Raw genomic sequence first — 18,681 nt, 5'->3', positions numbered from 1 at the left:
GTCTTTGGTGGCTGTTCAGCTCAGATATTTTTCCTCTGCTGGGTATTCTGCTTTGCAGCTTTGAACGTGGTGTGATGGCCCCAGCTACCCCAACCCTCCGTCTGCTCCAGCTCACGTAATGCCGACCAGAAAATGGGAAACACCACTAGCAGGCTCTGCCACCTCGCTCCTCGGGCAGGGCTTTCCCACATCGGCACCCCCAGGAACATGATGAAGTCACTCATGTGATAAGACACTGCTCGGTGAGCCAATGCCATGGAATGGGTTTTCAGAGGTGTTATTTTTTATAAATAAAGTAAATAATATTTGAGTTCTTTACATCAAGGGTCTACACAAGGCTCGGGCATTGCCCTACGCCACCCAGTTGGCATGGGGCAAACAGGATTATTTTGACTGCATCCAGGCTTATTTGGTTGACATTAAAAAGATTAGGAATGAGTTAAACAGAAATGAGAGTGTCTCCAAGGTGGCTGCATTGTCCTGACTAAACTGGTACAAGGTTGTGTGTAAAGAGGCTTCACTTGTTTGTAAATAGAGAAATCCTTCCCACCTTGTCCTGAGAATTGCTGTGGAAGGTACAACTTGTTTCCAGCTGGGCATCCCATGAGGTGAGAGTAGGACAATAACAAAAATATTGTATCGTTGGCCTGGTTTAGTAGTTATTTATTACATAATGGTACAGTGACTGTGCAAGCAGAAGAGAAAACCCAGTCCCGGGAGGCATTTTCACTCTGTTAATTCATGTGCAGGGACTAAATGCCCTGGCTTAGCTGAAATTGCTGGGCTCTGATGCTGGAAGGCTCCTGACCTCCCCAGACACAGACTGCAGACTTTTTTCCCAGGAGTAGCATTAAAATAAAATTTTCAGAAAAATATCTACTTTAATCTTTAAGACTCAACATGTTGGCAGATAGAACCTCTTCTTGTAAATGAGACCTTGATATTTAATTGCTTTTACTGCTCAGAAATTGTATTTAACTCGAACTGGCACAATTCAAAGGACTTTACAAGTCCTTCTCCAGCTGACTGGTTTCTCTTTAAGGTCTGGCCATGATTTCTGCTCCCAGATGCATCATCCTTCACTTGGCTGTGTGAGCACACACCTCGCTAGTGCAGGAACTCCTGTACCAAGCAACTTGGGCAACCGCAACGACTCTTGTTAGAACTCGCTGCGGTGCGTTGCACTTGAGGTCACCTGTTTCCTTTAAAGAGTTTGGAAACTTGGGGAAGGAGCATTCCTTTCTGGTTTAGCAGAGAGGGTGAAGCTGGGCTCTGTGTGCCCTTGCTAACACAGAGGGATGTCTGCAGACAGGCAGAGGGATGTCTGCAAACCCTGGAGGGCTTGGGGACACCAAGCAACACCCTGTGATAGCTCTCAAACCAGCACTCACACAAAAGATTTCCAAAGCAAGTCTTGGTGCTGCAGTCAATCCAAAACTTAATATTCTCCACACAACCGGAGTGTGATCTTATCACAGGAGCTGCAGTCAGAGCCCGTGCATTGGCAAAGCTCCTTCACTATTGTTGAGAAAGTCTTGATTCGAGAAAATTTAGAGTAACAATGATCCCTCCCCAAATTTAATCTTTAATCTGTATCTCCCTGGTAGCTCCACCTTTAAAAACAGAGAGGACAACCGAAGAAAAGCCATCACTTCAACTCCCCCAGGACAACACTCTAAGTCATGAGAAAGAGCTTCACCAGCCAAAGATCTATTGGGAAGAAGACTTCAGCCTATTAATTCTCCACACAGGTTTTTCACAACAGTTTTGAGAGCTTTTGTTTCCCATTGTTAAAAGACAAATTTCTAATCCACTCTTCATTAGGAGCTCTGCAGCAATGTGACGTCCCACCCGGCCCCCAGACCCATCCATCATTGCAGGATGTGTCATACCTGCTCTGAGGTGCTCCCTGCTCCTGGCCGGGCTGACTGGTGCCAGGCAGAAGGAGGAATTGGAGCACCAGTTAATACACACAAAAACACGGAAAAAAACCTACTGTGATTTACCCACACGGAGCTCAATAAACATTAGATCTGATGGCATTCATCGTTTTTTCATAGCATGCTCGATTACTGCTTCAGTTATTGCTCAAATGACATCATTCCTGGCACGGGAATTGATTGATTTTTTAATGAATATTCATATGGCATTTCAGCCAGGAGTAGGCATTAATATTCTAAGAAAGAAGAATGAAACGTACATCCTAATTTAATGAATGATTGTAAATATGTATCTGATGGATAATGTGACGATGAGCATTTAAAAAAGCATCCATAGTCACCTCAGATGTTTTTCTTAGGAACAAAGGGGCAAGCAGGATGCAGGGATGAGGGAAGAGGTGGGACTGGGCCACCCCGTCAGGGTGCTTCTGCCCAGCTTGTCACAACACAGATCTCCTGTCACTCAGGTTGGGATTCTGCACCCAGCCCCAATGTGCACCTTAAATGCCCTGAGATAAATCACTTAATTATTACTATTAAATAGACAAGGCTTACTGACCCCAGGCGACACTGCTGCTGCGATGTGGTAAGCACTGGAAAACACTGATGAGTGCGAGCTGTGAAGCTGTCCATGAAGAGGCAGGAGATGAAGAAGGGAGACAGGAGGGAGCACCCATCCCCTCTGTGCCTGCTGGGTGCTGGGCACCCATCCCACCACCCCGCCAGCATCTGCCATCCCACCCCAGCGATACCAGGGAGCTGGTCCTGCTGAGACAGGCAGGCAGAGCATCAGCTCTGTCCTCCGTGGAGCTCTGTCATGTTCAATACCCTTCACCGTATTATGAATTCATGGCTCGTGGTCCCCAAATGTACATATATTTGTCAGACACTCTTAAGATGTCTCCCTGTTCTGAGCACTGATCCTTTGTGAAGGCAACAGTTATAGCACTTAAACGGCGACACTGGGCTCAGTTCTCCCCACCTTGTGCCAGTCCCAGCTCGGGAAAACACTAAAACATGGGCTTAGAGCATCCTCGCTTAGAGCCTCTTAAACAGGCATTTAATTTAAATGCATGTTCAGTCCCGTGGGGAAACGCACACCTGAAGCATCTTCTGGAAGCAGGGCTTAAATCAGGGCATCGCCATTAAAGTCACCGAGGTGACAGACAGGAACGGCTATTTATACCCAGCGGCTTTCTATTGTGCAAGGGAAAGAACAGGCCCTTCTGCTGACAAAGCACAAACCTACCTCATCCCCACACGAAATGCAAAGAAGTAATACCCTAAATTCACTGCAAGCTTCGCAGAATCGCAGCCATGACTGCACTGAGATCCCTTGTATTGAGACCGAGGAGCAGGGACCCAACGGGTGCTGAACTCGATTTTCATTCCCTCTCCAATCAAAGCAGCCACTTGCTATTCCTCTTAGCAGCTAGCAGCTGGCAAGGAAAAAAAAAAACAAAAACTACCTTTGCAGGCCAGCTCCTGCAACTCTGACTTCAGAAAACAGGGAAGGGAAACAGCTCTGTTCTCTCCAGCATCCTGGAAGAGCAGCCCTGCAGCCACGGCTCTTGTTTGCACATCAAGATGCGTGGGACCAAGTTTGCCGATAAAAATATATACAAAGTTATGCTTGGTATGGAACAAGCAGGCAGTAGCTGCTGAAGACTTCCCAACATCCTGCTTTTGGCTTGCCTCCAAAATACCAAAACAAAACAAAATTCAGTTGGCATCTCTGCAGATTGAAGCAAGTTTTCTTTTTTGCAGCAATTGCTGAACAAACGTTTCAATACTGTGCCACCGCCCCCGCTTTCTCCCCCGAATCATGCGCTGGAAGGATGTAAGAGCTGCTCAAGGTCATGGGCAGGCTGCAAACAAGCCTGGCTGTTGCCCATCTCTGTCCTCTGTGGTTTCACTGCACCGTGTCAACCAACGTGGAGCATGAGCCAAGGGCAATGGGTGTATGTGCATGTCTGATGACTTCACGGCTGAGGGAACTGGGGGTGTTGAGCCTGGAGAAGAGGAGGCTGAGGGGAGACCTTCTGGCTCTGTCCAACTCCCTGAAAGGAGGGTGGAGAGAGGTGGGGGTGGGTCTGTTCAACCAAGGAACAAGTGACAGGACAAAAGGAAATGGCCTCAAGTTGTGCCCAGGGCGGTTGAGATTGAATCTGAGGAAGAATTTCTTTGCTGAAAGGGTTCTGAGGCATTGGAAGGGGTTGCCCAGGACAGTGGTGGAGTCCCCATCCCTGGAGGGATTGAAGAGTCGTGTAGACATAGTGCTGAGGGACATAGGTTAGTGGGGGACTTGTTGGTGTTGGGTTAATGATTGGACTTGATGATCTTAGAGGGCTTTTCCAATTGAGGCCATTCTGGGATGCTGTGATCTGCCCATTGGGACCCACAGCAGTGAGTGGTTTCTCAAAGGGGCTGAGCCCCAGGGGTTGGCCCCACTCGCTACTTATTATGCTGGGGGCTTTTGGACCCCACTAGGGAGGTGCAGCTTGCACACCGAGGCTGAATTCAACCCCTTGTCCTTGCCGTTCACACCAGAAAAGCAAAACCATCTTCCTCCTGATGGTCCCATCCACACACTGCTCTCAAAGGCAGCAGCGGCGGGTTTCTGTGTGAGCCAGGACACATGGCAGTGATGTGGGAGCTACAAAGCAGCAAAGTCAGCCTGGGCAAAAACCCACAGCAGTGGCCTGAAACCAGGGACTTCAGGAATTGCCCTCACATTTCTTGTACTACCACCGACACAAAGCAATGTACACCTCCTGCACGTAAGCACATTGCAACTTGACCTTACGAGCATCGCTTTCAAACGTTTTATTTATTTCCCCAAGAACAGGCAGTTTTGTTTGAACAGAACACAAGGTGAAATCCTGCCCTCGATGAAAGCACTGAGAGTTTGCCATTGACTCCAGCAGAACCAGACATTTATCCAGAGCTATAACCAGGTGTCAAGTCTTGGTTCTTGCTTCAGTTCTTTGTTGGTGCATCAAGGAAGAGACTAAAAATCCTGTAGCCCTTTCATGCATGCCCAACATTCCCAAAGAACGGAAAAAGCAGCATCAGTCCCCTCCTGCCCTCTCTGGTAAGCAGTTACAGTCCTTGAAGCGTGAAATTTGCTTGCCCTTATTGTAGCACATTGCTATCATGTCGTTACTGATCATAAAAATCATCCCGTGTTTTCTCAAAACCAGGCACTGATTCCATCCCTTTCTGAAGGCGTTCACGATGTGTGAATATCGGCATCATTTAAACAAACAATCTCTGTGGAAACCACCCCCCTGCTAGCACAAAGAGAAATGCCTTTGGACAGACAGATTTCAGAAATCACGGGTATTTCTGTGATTCTGACCTGGCCAGTGCTGCAAAGCCCCAACAACGGCCCCCCTTAAGCACAACAAAAGCTACTTTGCAACCAAACCTGCCCAGGTACCCAGAGGAGCTCTCTTGGTACAGTGTCTTCAGCAGAACAGAAAATGCCTTCAGTGAGACGCTGCCTTCTTCTGTTGATTTGTCACAACTGATGCTCGGGTGAACAGTAAATAGGAAATTTGTTGGCAAATGAGCACAGCCAGCTTGGTTCATTAGGAAAGGCTGGAGTGTGAGAGAGCTGTGTGCAAGTCCCCGCTGTGGCTCGCGCTGAACCCTCGGTCCTTGAAGCTCAGCAAGTTGTACAAACCCTGACGGCACGTAAATCTAAACTGAACCCTTGCATTTATGTACTTCTCAGCAAGAAGGAGCGAGCTATTAAAAGGATGTGGGTTGATTAAATCAATGTACGCACAAGAAGAATTCACCATCAGTTTTTCTATCTTCTTTTAACATTTAAATAATCTTAACATTTGAAAGTCAGTCCGTTTTAGCCGTACGTGCTGCTCCCCCCTCGCCTGCCTCGCCCCCAGCCCCGCTGCGTTACACAACGCCAGGTTTCATGTTTGCCACCAGACAGTTTGCTGTCAGCCTCCCATGGAAAAGAAGGAAGTAACAGTGCCTACACTGCACAGAACTGCAAGCAAACGCATTTCCAAGAAACTATTAAGCAGTGTTCATTTGAAGTTTAAATAAAAAAAAAAAAAAAGAAAAAAAAAAAAAAAGAAAGCCTTGGAAGAATTTTTCTTGGCTTGGAGCTTTTTATGAAATTCAGATTTGAAGTGAAATGTGTCCAGGCAACATCAGTAATGCAGAAAAGCCAGGCTGCACACAGCGATGCAGTGTCTCGGGCTCTGAGAGATGAAGCAGGGGTCCAAGACGTCCCCTGTGCCAGCCACCCACCAGTCCCCTCCATGGGCATTGTCCCCTTCCAGCAGGGCTGGCAGTGGCCCAAGAACAGGTTGGCCAGAGAAGCTGTGGCTGCTCCTCCCTGGAAGTGTTTGTGGCCAGGTTGGATGAGGCTTTGAGCAACCTGGTCTAGTGGAAGGTGTCCCTGCTGCTGGCAGAGGGGTTGGAACTGGATGAGCTTTAAGATTCCTTCCAACCCAAACCAGTCTGGGATTCCATGACCCGCAGCCCCCGAGCACAGCCTGGCACCTCAATCCACTCCCACCCAGGCAGCGGTTGCGTGGGGACACACTCCCTTCTGCTGAGCCTGCATCGAGGTGGCACCGTCCATCCCAGGAACACGCAGGCACCTTCTGCCCGGGACGGCTGCCGGGCTTTGCCAATGCCTGTCCCAAACGCCCTTCCCCAGCCCAAGGCTGCTCCACGGTCCCCAAGGTCCCCTCCCTGGGGTTGGCTTTGTCCCAAAGTCACAGACAGCACCCAGGGCTGCTGGCAGGGACTCGCCGGGACGCGGCGGCTCGGGGTGAAACGCTCCTTTATGCCAGCGGGTACACAAGGCTGGGCACAGCACACAGCAGCAATTGTTCCTTCGGAGGTTTGCGTGGACGAGGCCACTGTCCCCCTGATGGCTTCAGACACCCTCGGTGTCAGAATAAACGAACAGGCATCATTAAAGTAACCGCATTACGCTTTTAAAATGTACATTGCCGTAATTTATTTCCTAAACCATTGCTCATTTTTAGAGGCAGGGAGATAAGACTCCTCTGCAAAAAAGCTCTTTGCCCATCTAAATTCTCCCCATTACTGAGCAAATGGTTTGCAACAACAAATTTATTCCGCAGCGTCTCCTGTGCTCTTTTTTTGTTTGAAAAAGCCACAAACAGATTGTGATTTTTCTCTAACGGATTCACCATCTGGGAAATTTTTCATGCAACTCCTTTCCTCACTGGGAGCAAGTTACTCAGAGGGGAATTCCCAGCAGAGAGCAGACTCTGAAGGGATGGGTGGTTCATTTAATTAGCATGCATAATCTTGATGGCCTTACTCAGACAAAACTCTCACCAGGGCCAATGGGAGATACATTTTTTTTAAGAGAACCAGCTAAGGACTTTGGTATTTGTCTCCTGGTGCTACATACAGTACTTTCCATGCAGGGGAAAGCTGGCTTTTGCATGTATTAAAGATTACAGCCTTGTGCATCCAAGGTCAGGATGTGGCCCTTCCAGGCTCCGTCACCAGGCTGAGCAGGCGCAGAGCGAGTGGCGGAGGAACGATTCCCTTTCGCACACTTCCCCAGCTGGGGAAACATCCCACATTTTTGGAGCACAGGCTTTGCAGGCAGCGGAGTGCGGGATGGAGGTCAGCGGGGGAAGAGGCTCTCCAGAACCCAACACACATTGTGTTTATACAGCCCTTGTGCGAGTTACGTGGCCTTTTTTTTGTCTTTTTTTTTTTTTCCCCCCCCAGTATTTAAATTTATTGCTTGAGAAAGACACAGGAGACGCAGGGATGCTCCTTTCATCTACGTTAAGTTAAAGCTACTCCTGTGGTAAATCAGCACACAGACAAGCCTTGAAGCGCAGCAACACACGCAGCCTTGATTTCAAGCCACCCGAGTGGAGGGCTCGGAGCAAACCCCGACAGCCCAGCTCCGCTCTGATAGCTGCACAGTTTTGATAGCTGCACAAGAAGATCTTACACTAAACAATTTTCACTGGCTCATTACTGGACAAAACTTTGCTTTGAACTGACATTTTCTGGGCACGATGACTGCTTTGAAGCAGGAAGACAAAATTAGTGCAGAGAGTTGGCAGGTGAAGAAATGAGAGGTTGGTTGTTTTTTTTTCTCCCCAGCAGCAGAGCTGTCCAGGAGCTATGGAAACCTTGTTTGGCTAAATAAAAACACAAAAAGATAACAAGGCTTCATATTTTCCAGCAATGTCTTCACTGGAACAGCATGCTATCTGTGTATGCTAGAGGCTTCAGAATAGCCAAAGCTGTTCCTGAAAGTAAACGCGCCGTGTTATTTTCCACAACTGGTAGTAAATGCTGACTCCTACCTCCCCAGGAGGGAAAGAAACAAAATCAGCAGTTTATGAGAACCCTGGGAAGAATTACAAGGAGCTTTCAGCCAGGTAAGGCCCTTTAGGGTAAGATGCTGGTCTCTTCCCCAGTCTGCTCCCAGTGCCTTTTTGAGACTCACACCAGTAGAGTGGGTCAGAACCTGTCCTTATGGAAAACAGCAATCCTGATCCTAAAGCCAACAAGAGGCTCAGCTTTGAGAACACTCCCTGGGAGCAAGCCCAGTCTGCTTGCATGGCACAGTGCCTGTCTTAGAGGAACCCCGAGGCCGTTCCCCAGGGAGCCCTCAGGCTGGGGCACTGGGTCATTTGGCTTCCCAGCCGGGGCCAGTTGCAGTGGCACGGTGAGGTGCCCAGGGTAGAAGCTCACTCTAGGAACTGGGCAAACAAATTCTTCCCTAGGAGATGGCAAATGCTCAAGACATGTATTTAAAAATAACATTAATAATAGAAAATGCACATTTGTACAGTACATTCTTGAGCCTTTTACCGTCTTTGAGTCCGATGCTCCACAGCACTCGACCAACTTTGCCATCTGCCGTCGCGCTAATAGCACCAGCCGTGTTTTTGAGAATTGCTTACAACCAATTTCCGATGTAATACTGAAAGTGAAAATATATCCACCCTTGCCCAAATCTTTCTCTCTTTTGGGAACCTCCTTCCCCCTTCTATCAAGTCTTCCACTGTGAATCTTCAGCTGTTAAGTTGGGATAACAAAAAGGAGCATCTCATACACACATGGAGATGTGGGCTGCTCTATCCACACAAATTTCTCCAGCTCACCCCCAGCTTGGTCTGCAATGATCCTCTCTGTGCTGATTCCCTGAAGCCTGTGCCTCCACTGGTTCCAACCTTGCCAGTCACTGGAGAACAAACCCTGTCCATCATGTATTCTACGCTGCTGCACATCATGGTAGTACTTTCCACATAAGAACAACAGGAATTACAAAGTCCATCATAGTAGGAATATTCCCCTTTATTCCCATAGGAATCATCCCAACTGTCTTCTGAAACAACACAGCTCTGCACTGCAAGCTTAGCTCCACACCAGGAAAGGAGGAACGACAGCACCTTGTAGTAATTAATTGATGTGCACCTCAACACAAAGTGACAGCTCCTTCCGATCACTCAGAGGCTCGTGGTGGGCAATACAGTCTGCTAGAGCCAAAGCCTAGGAGCTGGAAGGCTGTTCTGTACTCCTGGCTCTCCTCATAAGTCATTACTGAATGACCTTTCAAGGACATAAAAAGAGGTGTTTTGCCCAACCCTCGGTGATGTATGACCAGAGAGGGCCTGATTCTCCTCCACCATGCACTTGCTCTGACTTTTTGCACCAGCACAAAGAGAGGAAGATGATCTGGGACATCCCCACGTCAGAACGACACCGGCGTCATACGACAAAATTCTTCCTTTTTCTTCACAAGCAATCAATCCATCAACATGTTAAAAAAAAATAAGTTTAATGTAGGTGGCATGTTTCATACAGAACTTAACAGGCACCCAAAACACCAGCTGGTGTCACGTTCGGAAGAGTTAACAAGGTGAAACTCCGGCATTTCAGTCTCGTTCGTACATTCACAGGCTGAACAACAGGCCAAGGCAGCTCTGCCACCACACGAACCACCATCCCTGCTCTCAAGTCTGTGCAACACAGCCAGAGCTTCTCTGGTGCCCAAACACCTGGAAAGCTCTGGAGTGAGCAGGACTCACAGGGGAAGTTCTCCAAAGGGCTCTGCATGGGTCTAGGATGGACACACTCTCCCAAATCAGTATTTCTAGTCTTTTTTCTAATTACTTTTGAGGACATTTTTAACCCAGTAAGCATAATAACAATATTGAAAGCCCAAACATGGAAATAAACAGAAAAAAACAAACCAAAACCAAACCAAACCAAAAAACTACAGGAAACTAACCAGCTGGTCTCCTGTTCAGGATGGAATTGGCATGAAGGAACGTCAAAATGAAAATTTCAAAAATTTTAGTGTTACAGTCATCTATAGAGTAAGAAGGGAAGACTGAACACACTTTGGAGCCTGATCCATCCCTCCCAGCACTGATGAATTTGAAGAGTAAAAAATCCCAAAGAATATGAACGTCCCCAATGGGGCACAGTTTGCAAGTACCTGCTCAACATGAAATATTCCTGGCAAAAGTCTTTATAAGCCACTTGTTTGACTCTTGACAAGCAGAAAGTTCAACTTCCCTTGTTTCTTTACTTGTATTCTGCAGAACTTTGTTTCCTCTCCCCCTTTATTAAAAAGGCCAGGTTCTTCAATTAAACTAAATGGGCGGGAAAAAAACCCCCAAACCCAGCTTATTCTTGGCATATATTTAACACAACATTTATGCTGCCTCTTTCTCCCTCCCTCAGTTGTGGCTTGGCTCCCCTTGAGCTGGTAAGAAACTTTTAGAATCTCAGCTCCTTGAGAAAAAAAATATTTTGGCAAAGTAATCCTAAAAGCGTGAAGAAAAAAAATATCTCAAATTTAAACCCACTCATTTTAAATTCTGAACCATTATCAAGATCTTACTTATTCTGCAATCTCCTGGGGATGTTGTGAGGTTTAATTAGCTCTAGTTGGAAAATGCTTTGAAGAGGAAAGTGCCATAAAGGTGCCAAATACTGCTCCGCTCATGTAGAGCTAAAATTTTCAAATTATTACATCATAAAATAAATCATTTGAAAATGAATTCCTCTTCCTTGCCAGCATGACTTCAAAGGGACCTCACTTCCCCCACTACGCTGGTAGGACCTCACCACCCAAGCACTGCAAGGTGTTCAGGTGCTGGTAATGACCAAGAAGGAGAGTATTTTGAACTTTAGAGCACCTTCAGAGCCTCTTTCTCAATTATTTAATCTTGGGATTGTCTATCTTTCTGTGTAATTGCAGATTTGAGATTCAGGGCATTCTGAGAGTAGATACTTGGCTGCCTTTGTAAAAGAAGACAGGGGAATCACCTCCCACTGTCTTCTAAGCAACTTAGCCCCAAGGTCTCCCTCGAGGAACATTTGGGCATTCTGTGCTTTGATAAGAGCACACACTTTTTCCTTGGTATGCACCACTGAATTGGGATACAGAGGGCTGAGGGGAAGTCTGTGCAGGAAAGCAAGGAACCTCACCACAGAAGCCCTCGGTTGTTGAATTGCCGCTGCAGGAGTGTCACGGAGCAGATCTGGACTGCTTAAAGAACCACCACCAAAGGCAGCAGCAAAAGTGGTTTCATTGAAGTAAGATGTGGCAAAAGTGAGGCTTAACTAAGCCCCATGGCAAGGTTCAATCTGTTACTGCACAGAGGATAGAATGATGATTCCAAGTTACCAATACAAGATGTTAATGCCCTGCAATACAAGGTTATGCATAGCATTGGTCACTTAAAGATCTGCAGTTGGTAAGGGGTCTCTTAACCTTGAGGAGTAACCTTGAGAGGTGTCCCAACTCAAGGGGAGATCACCACCATGCAGCCAGCAGCTTAGCAGGGAGAGCTCAAAAAACGCTCACTCAGGCTGTTATATTTATGGAATTAAGTGTTTGGCTCGTAGTCAAATTACGTGCGATAGAAAAGGTAAGTGTGAGACTCCTTGCACCCACAAGCTCCTTTGTTCCTTGACCAAATTAGTCTTGGAAGAACCACCTGCTATTCATGTGTTAATCGCATGATCGGCGTTCCGGTTTCCAAACTTGTGTACATCAAAGCTCACCGTGTCACCCTGTTCCTGTGTGGGTTTTCAAAGAACACGTTGGAACTGGAGAAGTTCACGACCCCGTCACAACCTAAACCTTGACTTCCTTCAGAGCCTGGACCAAACTGCCCCAAGTTTGGTCAGTCGAGTGCATCTGTCACACAGAGCACCCACCAGCGGAAGCAGGCTCTGGCGGGGAGTGCAGCACAAATCACCCTTTTACTCATGGTTATAACGAGCACTGACATACGGCCACTCCAAGGTGAAACAAGGTCCTACCATCCAACCTCCAACCAGTCTCCAGGCTGTGCCTCCCGCAAAGGGCAAGGAAGAGCTACTCTCGGCTGTGCCTCCCTGGGGTCCTGGCTGGCCTCTCAGCTGTTTGCTGGCCATCTGTAACATTTTCCTGCAGAAACTGATGAGCACAGCCACCCCAGGAGTCCCACAGTCTGCACACCAGAGCTACAACGCCCCAGGCTGACAGCTGTCCTGGGGAGGAAAGCGCTGGGCTGGGAACTACTGGCAATTCCCTCTGGCCACAGTGCAAGCTGTAGTTGAAACCTGCAGGACACTGAGGACTTGCCATCCAGAGAGCGATCCCAGAGCAAGGCTCTGGGGAGCTCTACAGTTAGGAGGAGACTTCCAGACACCAGTTGGTGACACATGCTGACGCTACATCTTTCCTGCAGAAACAGCTTTTGGCTCTCGCGGGGCCAATCTAAAGTTCACACCATCATGGCCCGTTATTTATTCAGCTCCACGTGTCCAGTCTGCATTATCTTAACAGTTGACAATGAGATAATTTCTGGGTTTGCTTTAGCTTTGGGCTTCAGACAGAAGCTTCTCTATTTTGCATCCATACACCTACAAATCAAAGTATGTCAGCAAAAGACTGCAATACTCACAAGCTGAAATAAGAAGCATCCTTCCCTGAGTACAAACTGGCTTTGTTCACAACCACATTCATATCTCAAACTGATCATAAAAAAACCTCTCATGTATTTCTAGTCTTGCTTATCCTATCATGATTGATGCCACTGATTTCACATGGAGGGCGGGGCAGGGAGGGAAAGGGTCTCTATCATTTTTAACTGACTTGTTTTTAAACAGTTCTTTAAAGAACACAGGGAAAACAACAATATTCCATTTTAAGGAAAAAGAAACAAATAAACCAAGAATAAAAATAAACTTTAGGTCAGCATAGAGTTATTTGACTGACTGCAGAGGAGCAAACTGAGACCTTAGATCAGACCAGTAAAACTGAGCTTAATGCTTAACTCCCTTCTTGAGCTGTTAGTAAAGCTCTCCAGTGACCCCCCTCTCACTGCTGCAGAGGCAGGAGAGAGAATGTTTTCTGTAATCACAGAGAACAATTATTGCCATTTCAGGTTGTACTCTGCTTTCAATCTCTCCGAGGTAAGACAGTCTCCTCTCACCATACTCTGTAAGACAGAAGTTCCCCTGTGAGAAAACTGGAACTAATCAATTCAGGTAAAAATAGAACCAAATGCCAAGATCTAAACACTACAGACCATGGCAATGGGTTCCCCTTAATCCCTGCAAAATGATAACATACTTGCCTTGACTGGGAGTTTCAAGGGCACGTGATACCAATCTCTGCTCCCATCACTCCAGTGGATTTGTTTTATCAGGGTAAGACTCAATTACTCAGCACTAACTGCCTGAAAAGGACAAAGCCATTCCAAGCTATATAATTATGTTAAAGTGAACAGAACAGTGCAGTGGGTCAAATGCAGGTCTGGCACCAATCTAAAAACAAAACAGGAAAAAAAACACCACCAAACCCCCTACAGACTGTTGAATCTGCCCCCATATTCTTAGCAGGGAATATGCAAAATGCAAAAGAAGAGAAAGGACAACTCTGGTCAAGTAGGATACATATGACATGACTGAGACATTAAGGAGCATTTTTTTTAAAAAGGAGTGAATATGGATTAAGAGTGTGGGGGGCAAAGTTATCTGGCTTCTGTCCTCCAGATAAATCAGCCTTTCCATGCCCACAGGAATACAGGAACAGCAGTGAGGGAGGCTCCTATGGACTAGAAGAAATTTAGATTAACTTGCACTGTGCAAAGAAAAAACACCCAGTCACGTGTTGCACTTTGATAATCAAAATGGCACCTCAACCCTCAAAAAAATTTACCAATTCCAGAGACAAGTACGTTAATATATCAATAAAAAGTAGCACTGATAAATAAATTAATTTATATAAAAAAAGAAAAGAAGATATTGACACATTCTGGGGTAGAAGAAAAGTCACCTTCTCAGCCCACATGCGCTTCTTTTATTTACATATCCACAAATACCATGAAACACCATCCCAGCCCCCCCACTAGCAGCATGGTCACATGAATTCCATAGATGAGCAGTTCATTCATGAGGCTGAAGTCTACCCGCCTTCGCCCCAGTAAGAGGAGGATGATGGAGAGTTTGTACTGGAAACGCAGAAAGATCCGGATGCCAAGGTACTGAAGGCAAAACAAGATCGAGAGTGCCACCCAGAGGATGGAGGTAAAGAGGCTGCAGCTGAAGTACAGCAGGAAACGGATGAATCCATACATCCATCGGGATTTGAGATAGATGTCGAAATTGTTGTACTTGGTGCGCACCAAGTGAGTGGTCCTTACCGGGCCACAGGCCGAATGCAGGCAGGTCGTGTGGGGGCCGTGGAACGAACGGACCCGGCGGGGAATGGGGATTACAGGCATCAGGCACCCCACCGGTCACAGAGTCCCAGGGCAGGATTTACAGGGCACATAGCAAATATTATCCATTAACATGGAAGAGATCCAACAGCCTGGGAACGCTAATGCTTTGCTGAATTTCCAGGAAGGAAGAGACCTGCAGGAAGGCAGAGAAGGAAAACACATTTAAGTCGTCCCAGCAGGAGGAGGGGCAGCCCGGCAGAGACTCTGCAGCTTGGTAGTTACAACTGCTTTGCAAAACTCAACTGCTTCACTTAAAACAACAACTTTGCTTTGCTTCTTTGCCTATTGTTTGCCAGGCAGACGTAGAGAAATACAACTCTGTTTCCAGCCTCACCAAGTCAGGTTACAAACAGCTCCCTAGTAGCATGCAACGGCAGCGCTAGTCGGAACCTGTTACAAGCTTTACGGCGTTAATGCAGGAGAGATTAACTCGTTCTGGAAGTTCACTTTACTTTGTTAACTGGAATTATCCTGGCTAATTCACAGACCCTTCTTAATCAAACAGCCACGCTGCAGCTGTCCACCCGTGCAAGTGGTAATATGACCCAATACAGACACATACATTCATATTTCCTTCAAAGAAGGAAAAAAAAGAAAGCTCTCCAAGTACTTTTGCAAGTGAATTCTACAGCCCATACACAGCGTTAACTCTAGATTTCTGCTCATTTCAAAACCTGGCAAAGCTTCACCAAATAAACAAACTGAAAATAATGGAAGGTCTTGCAAGAACAATGAGGCAATCGTGTTTTTCACACTCTACAGGATGTACCTCCCCTTGCTCAGCCGAGCCTTGCGGTCTCGCTGTCATTGCATCCAAAGGCAAGGCAGCCTTTCAAAGGCATCTACTAGTTTATTTCTCCCTTCGGGACCTGCAGAGATAAGTGAAATATCTTGATCTTCTGGAGTGTTTAGGATTTATAATCTTAACATCCTTCCACACACCCATTGTTGTTAGGTGAGTGATGAGCAGTAGCCTGTTAGCTGCTCTCTGCTTCACCCCAGGCTTATGATGTGCCAAATTCCGGGAATTATGAAATGACAATGCGCTCAGCAGATAATGACAGAAAACAACAGGGACTTCCCCAGCCTCCTCGCACACCCAGGCGTTCAGATCTGGGCAGATCTTCCCTTTGCTGAACCAGGAATCCTATTACTCTTAAAATTAAAACTAAAGTAATTCAAAAGTTACTTCAAGAACTTTTTACTTTGTTACTAACAAAACTAATCACAGAATAAATGATAAAGCTGCAGGAAATTGTACTTTGATATCAAAAACCTTCTCTGATACGATGTGCATCACTAGGTAAGTCTCTTCACTGCTTCCTGACTCAAATTACACATAAATGGAAATTGCAGTTCTGATCTCTTCTGCTTGGCCCCAGGTTCCAATTCCTTTTTGCCCTTACAGAAATTTGGAGGCAATTCTGTTGGCTCTACATGAATCAGAGACTAATAAAAAGGAGTATGGGTTAACTTATGATTAAGGAATTTAGGAAATGGAGGTCTGTGTTCAATTATCAAAGACACTCTCATAATTTTAAGTGCCTCTTTGCCATAATTTCCTGTCTGTAGGAAGGAAATACGAAGCAGCTCGGAAGTGTCTTACAAGAATGTATTTTGCAAGCCATATAAAGTGGTCAGATACTAAACCAACACTACCTTCCAGGGGAAATGGCAGGAAGATACACCAGAGCAAGTTTAGGTTGGCCATGAAGAAAAGGTTCTTGAGGCAGAGGGTGGTGGAGCACTGGAACAGGCTCCCCAGGGAGGTGCTCATGGCACCAAGCCTGACAAGATTCCAGCAGCATTTGGCCAAGGCCCTCAGGGACATGGACTGAATGTTGGGATTGTCCTGTGCAGGGACAGGAAGGGTCCTTGTGGGTCCCTTCCAACTCACAACATTCAATGGCTCTATGATTTTACTTAAAAACAACATAGTTTTGTGCCTGGAGCATGTAACTGAACACGCTTCCCACATGCTGTATATATACTGCTCAGTGTTTGTTTTTTAAAGATTTTTTGGAGTACTAAATCAGCAAAATAAGTTAAAATTCACACACTCTGGATTCAGAGCATTCCATATCTGATGACGCAGGCTCTCCTCACAACCCCTTTCACCAGGACACAAAAGACAGCTTATCATTTTCCAGCATTTATATAGCTTCTTAATCTGAGTCCCTGAGCAGCCACAGGGAAATCAGTGCATGGAATCCCAGACTGGTTTGGGTTGGAAGGGACCTTAAAGCTCATCCAGTCCCAACCCCCCTGCCAGCAGCAGGGACACCTTCCACTAGCCCAGGTTGCTCCAAGTCCCCAACAGAAGAAACCAGTGCACAGGCTATTCCAGCACTCGGCACGACCATGCCTGAGCGATGGAGCACAAACTCTGCTTGCTTAAGCTGCAGTTTGTGGGGATGAGCTCAACACACTAGCTTCACATCTGAGCCCCTTTCAGAAAGGGAGTTTTGATTCTGAGAAAACCTTCAATCCAAGAGAACCACTCAAACAGCTCAGGTGCAGAGGCTTTGTGAAGAGCAGCAGCTCGTTCCCATTTCCTGTGCCCAAGGCATAAACAAACAGCCTATGGTAGGTTCATACTCTTCAGATAAACTCAAATATCGACACTGGAACAGCCACGAGCAGAGACACATTGTGAGAATAAAATAAACTTTCTGAAACATTACATTTTTCATGGTGCTGCCATCCACTCAGCAGAAGGTCAGTAATCCGCTGCCGTTTCTGGATGCCACCTAATAAGTGAAGTTTTCCTGTGACACCTGGACTTCTAGGAAGAGTGAAAGAAACTGCTAGGGTGCTTCACAGACTCACAACACTCTACATATGAGTTGATCTAAAAGATAAAATGAGAGAGTAAGTGTCAGTTTGCTCATTTCGTGTGTTAAAAAGTTCAGAATTACAAGGCCCCTCCCCAAGCATGAATTTTTAATGCCATAAATATTATAAAAAGAACCACACACTCAGTAATATTTGTATGACAGCTTATTGATATGTGCTGGGAAGAATCAGCCAGGTTGTATTTAATGCCACATACAGAGACAGGAAAGAGCAAATCACAGATAAAGAACTCTGTCAGTCATCTCCCATCACACAGCCATGGCTGTTCACCCAGGGGGTACGGAACACAACGCAGAGAGCACACACCACCAGGGTTTGCCAAACAAACAGAATGTGGAGGAGCAGCTGCCCAAACCCATATGCTGGCACATGATGCCTAGAAACAACTCCAGACACCCATTCCTCAAGGTCATTTGTTTTTTTTTTTGAGCTTTTCATTTTAAAGCACGTTGCTGTGAGGCCAGACAGCCGCGTCGGTCTCTTCTGGGTGTCATCCTACAGCTCAAAGGGTTTCAGCTCTGAAGCCCAGGTGCCCCGATGTTAACCACACTGCTGCTACCCCAAGCACCACGTTAACGACGGCCTCATCAGGGAGTTAAAAATCTGAGTAACTATTCACTTCGGGGAGTTTTCACGCCCTCTTTTAAAAATGGGGTGTATGATGAGAAAGCTCCCGAAGTCCAGTGTTACTTCATCTATCACACACTTCAGGCAAGGTCTGCTGGGGCTCAGGGTACTCAGAATTCCTGGAGGAGGAGGGATGACAGCAAGAGCGCAACGTTCAGGGATGACGGGACCATCAGTCAGGAGCAGCGGGACCAAAGTGTTCCAGAAAGAGCCAAGCAGGGTTAGGGACAATGACAAATAAAGGTTAGTGCTGATAAACGAGGGCAGGGAGCACCGGAAGGAGGGGAAATTCCAACTCCTCCTACATCCTACCACATCCCGAATTAAACCGCATCGACCTGGGAAAGGAACTGCGGGCAGGAAGCTCGGCCAGCGCTTCCCCGCGAGGGTGACAATCCGGCCTGGGCAACGCGGAGCCCCGCCGACCGGGGCGGACAGCGACAGCCCCGCACGGCTATCGGAGCCCGGCCGGGAGGCAG

The 18,681-nt window shown here is 46.7% G+C and overlaps 1 protein-coding gene across 1 annotated transcript; it reads right to left on the bottom strand.

The window, feature by feature from the left end:
- Positions 1–14,196: 14,196 nt before the first annotated feature.
- On the bottom strand, positions 14,197–17,558 carry TMEM250 (transmembrane protein 250). Its single transcript, XM_010168667.2, has 2 exons — positions 17,404–17,558; positions 14,197–14,852 (listed from the first exon to the last, which is right to left on the bottom strand). The coding sequence occupies exon 2, from the start codon at positions 14,717–14,719 to the stop codon at positions 14,300–14,302; it is 420 nt and encodes a 139-aa protein (XP_010166969.1). The 5' UTR covers positions 14,720–14,852; positions 17,404–17,558; the 3' UTR covers positions 14,197–14,299.
- Positions 17,559–18,681: the final 1,123 nt, after the last annotated feature.

Source organism: Antrostomus carolinensis, unplaced genomic scaffold (genome assembly GCF_000700745.2).
Source record: "Antrostomus carolinensis isolate BGI_N321 unplaced genomic scaffold, ASM70074v2 scaffold34285, whole genome shotgun sequence".
NCBI lineage: Eukaryota > Metazoa > Chordata > Aves > Caprimulgiformes > Caprimulgidae > Antrostomus > Antrostomus carolinensis.
Note: the sequence above shows the minus strand (reverse complement) of the source record. Positions and strands in the feature narration are given on the sequence as shown.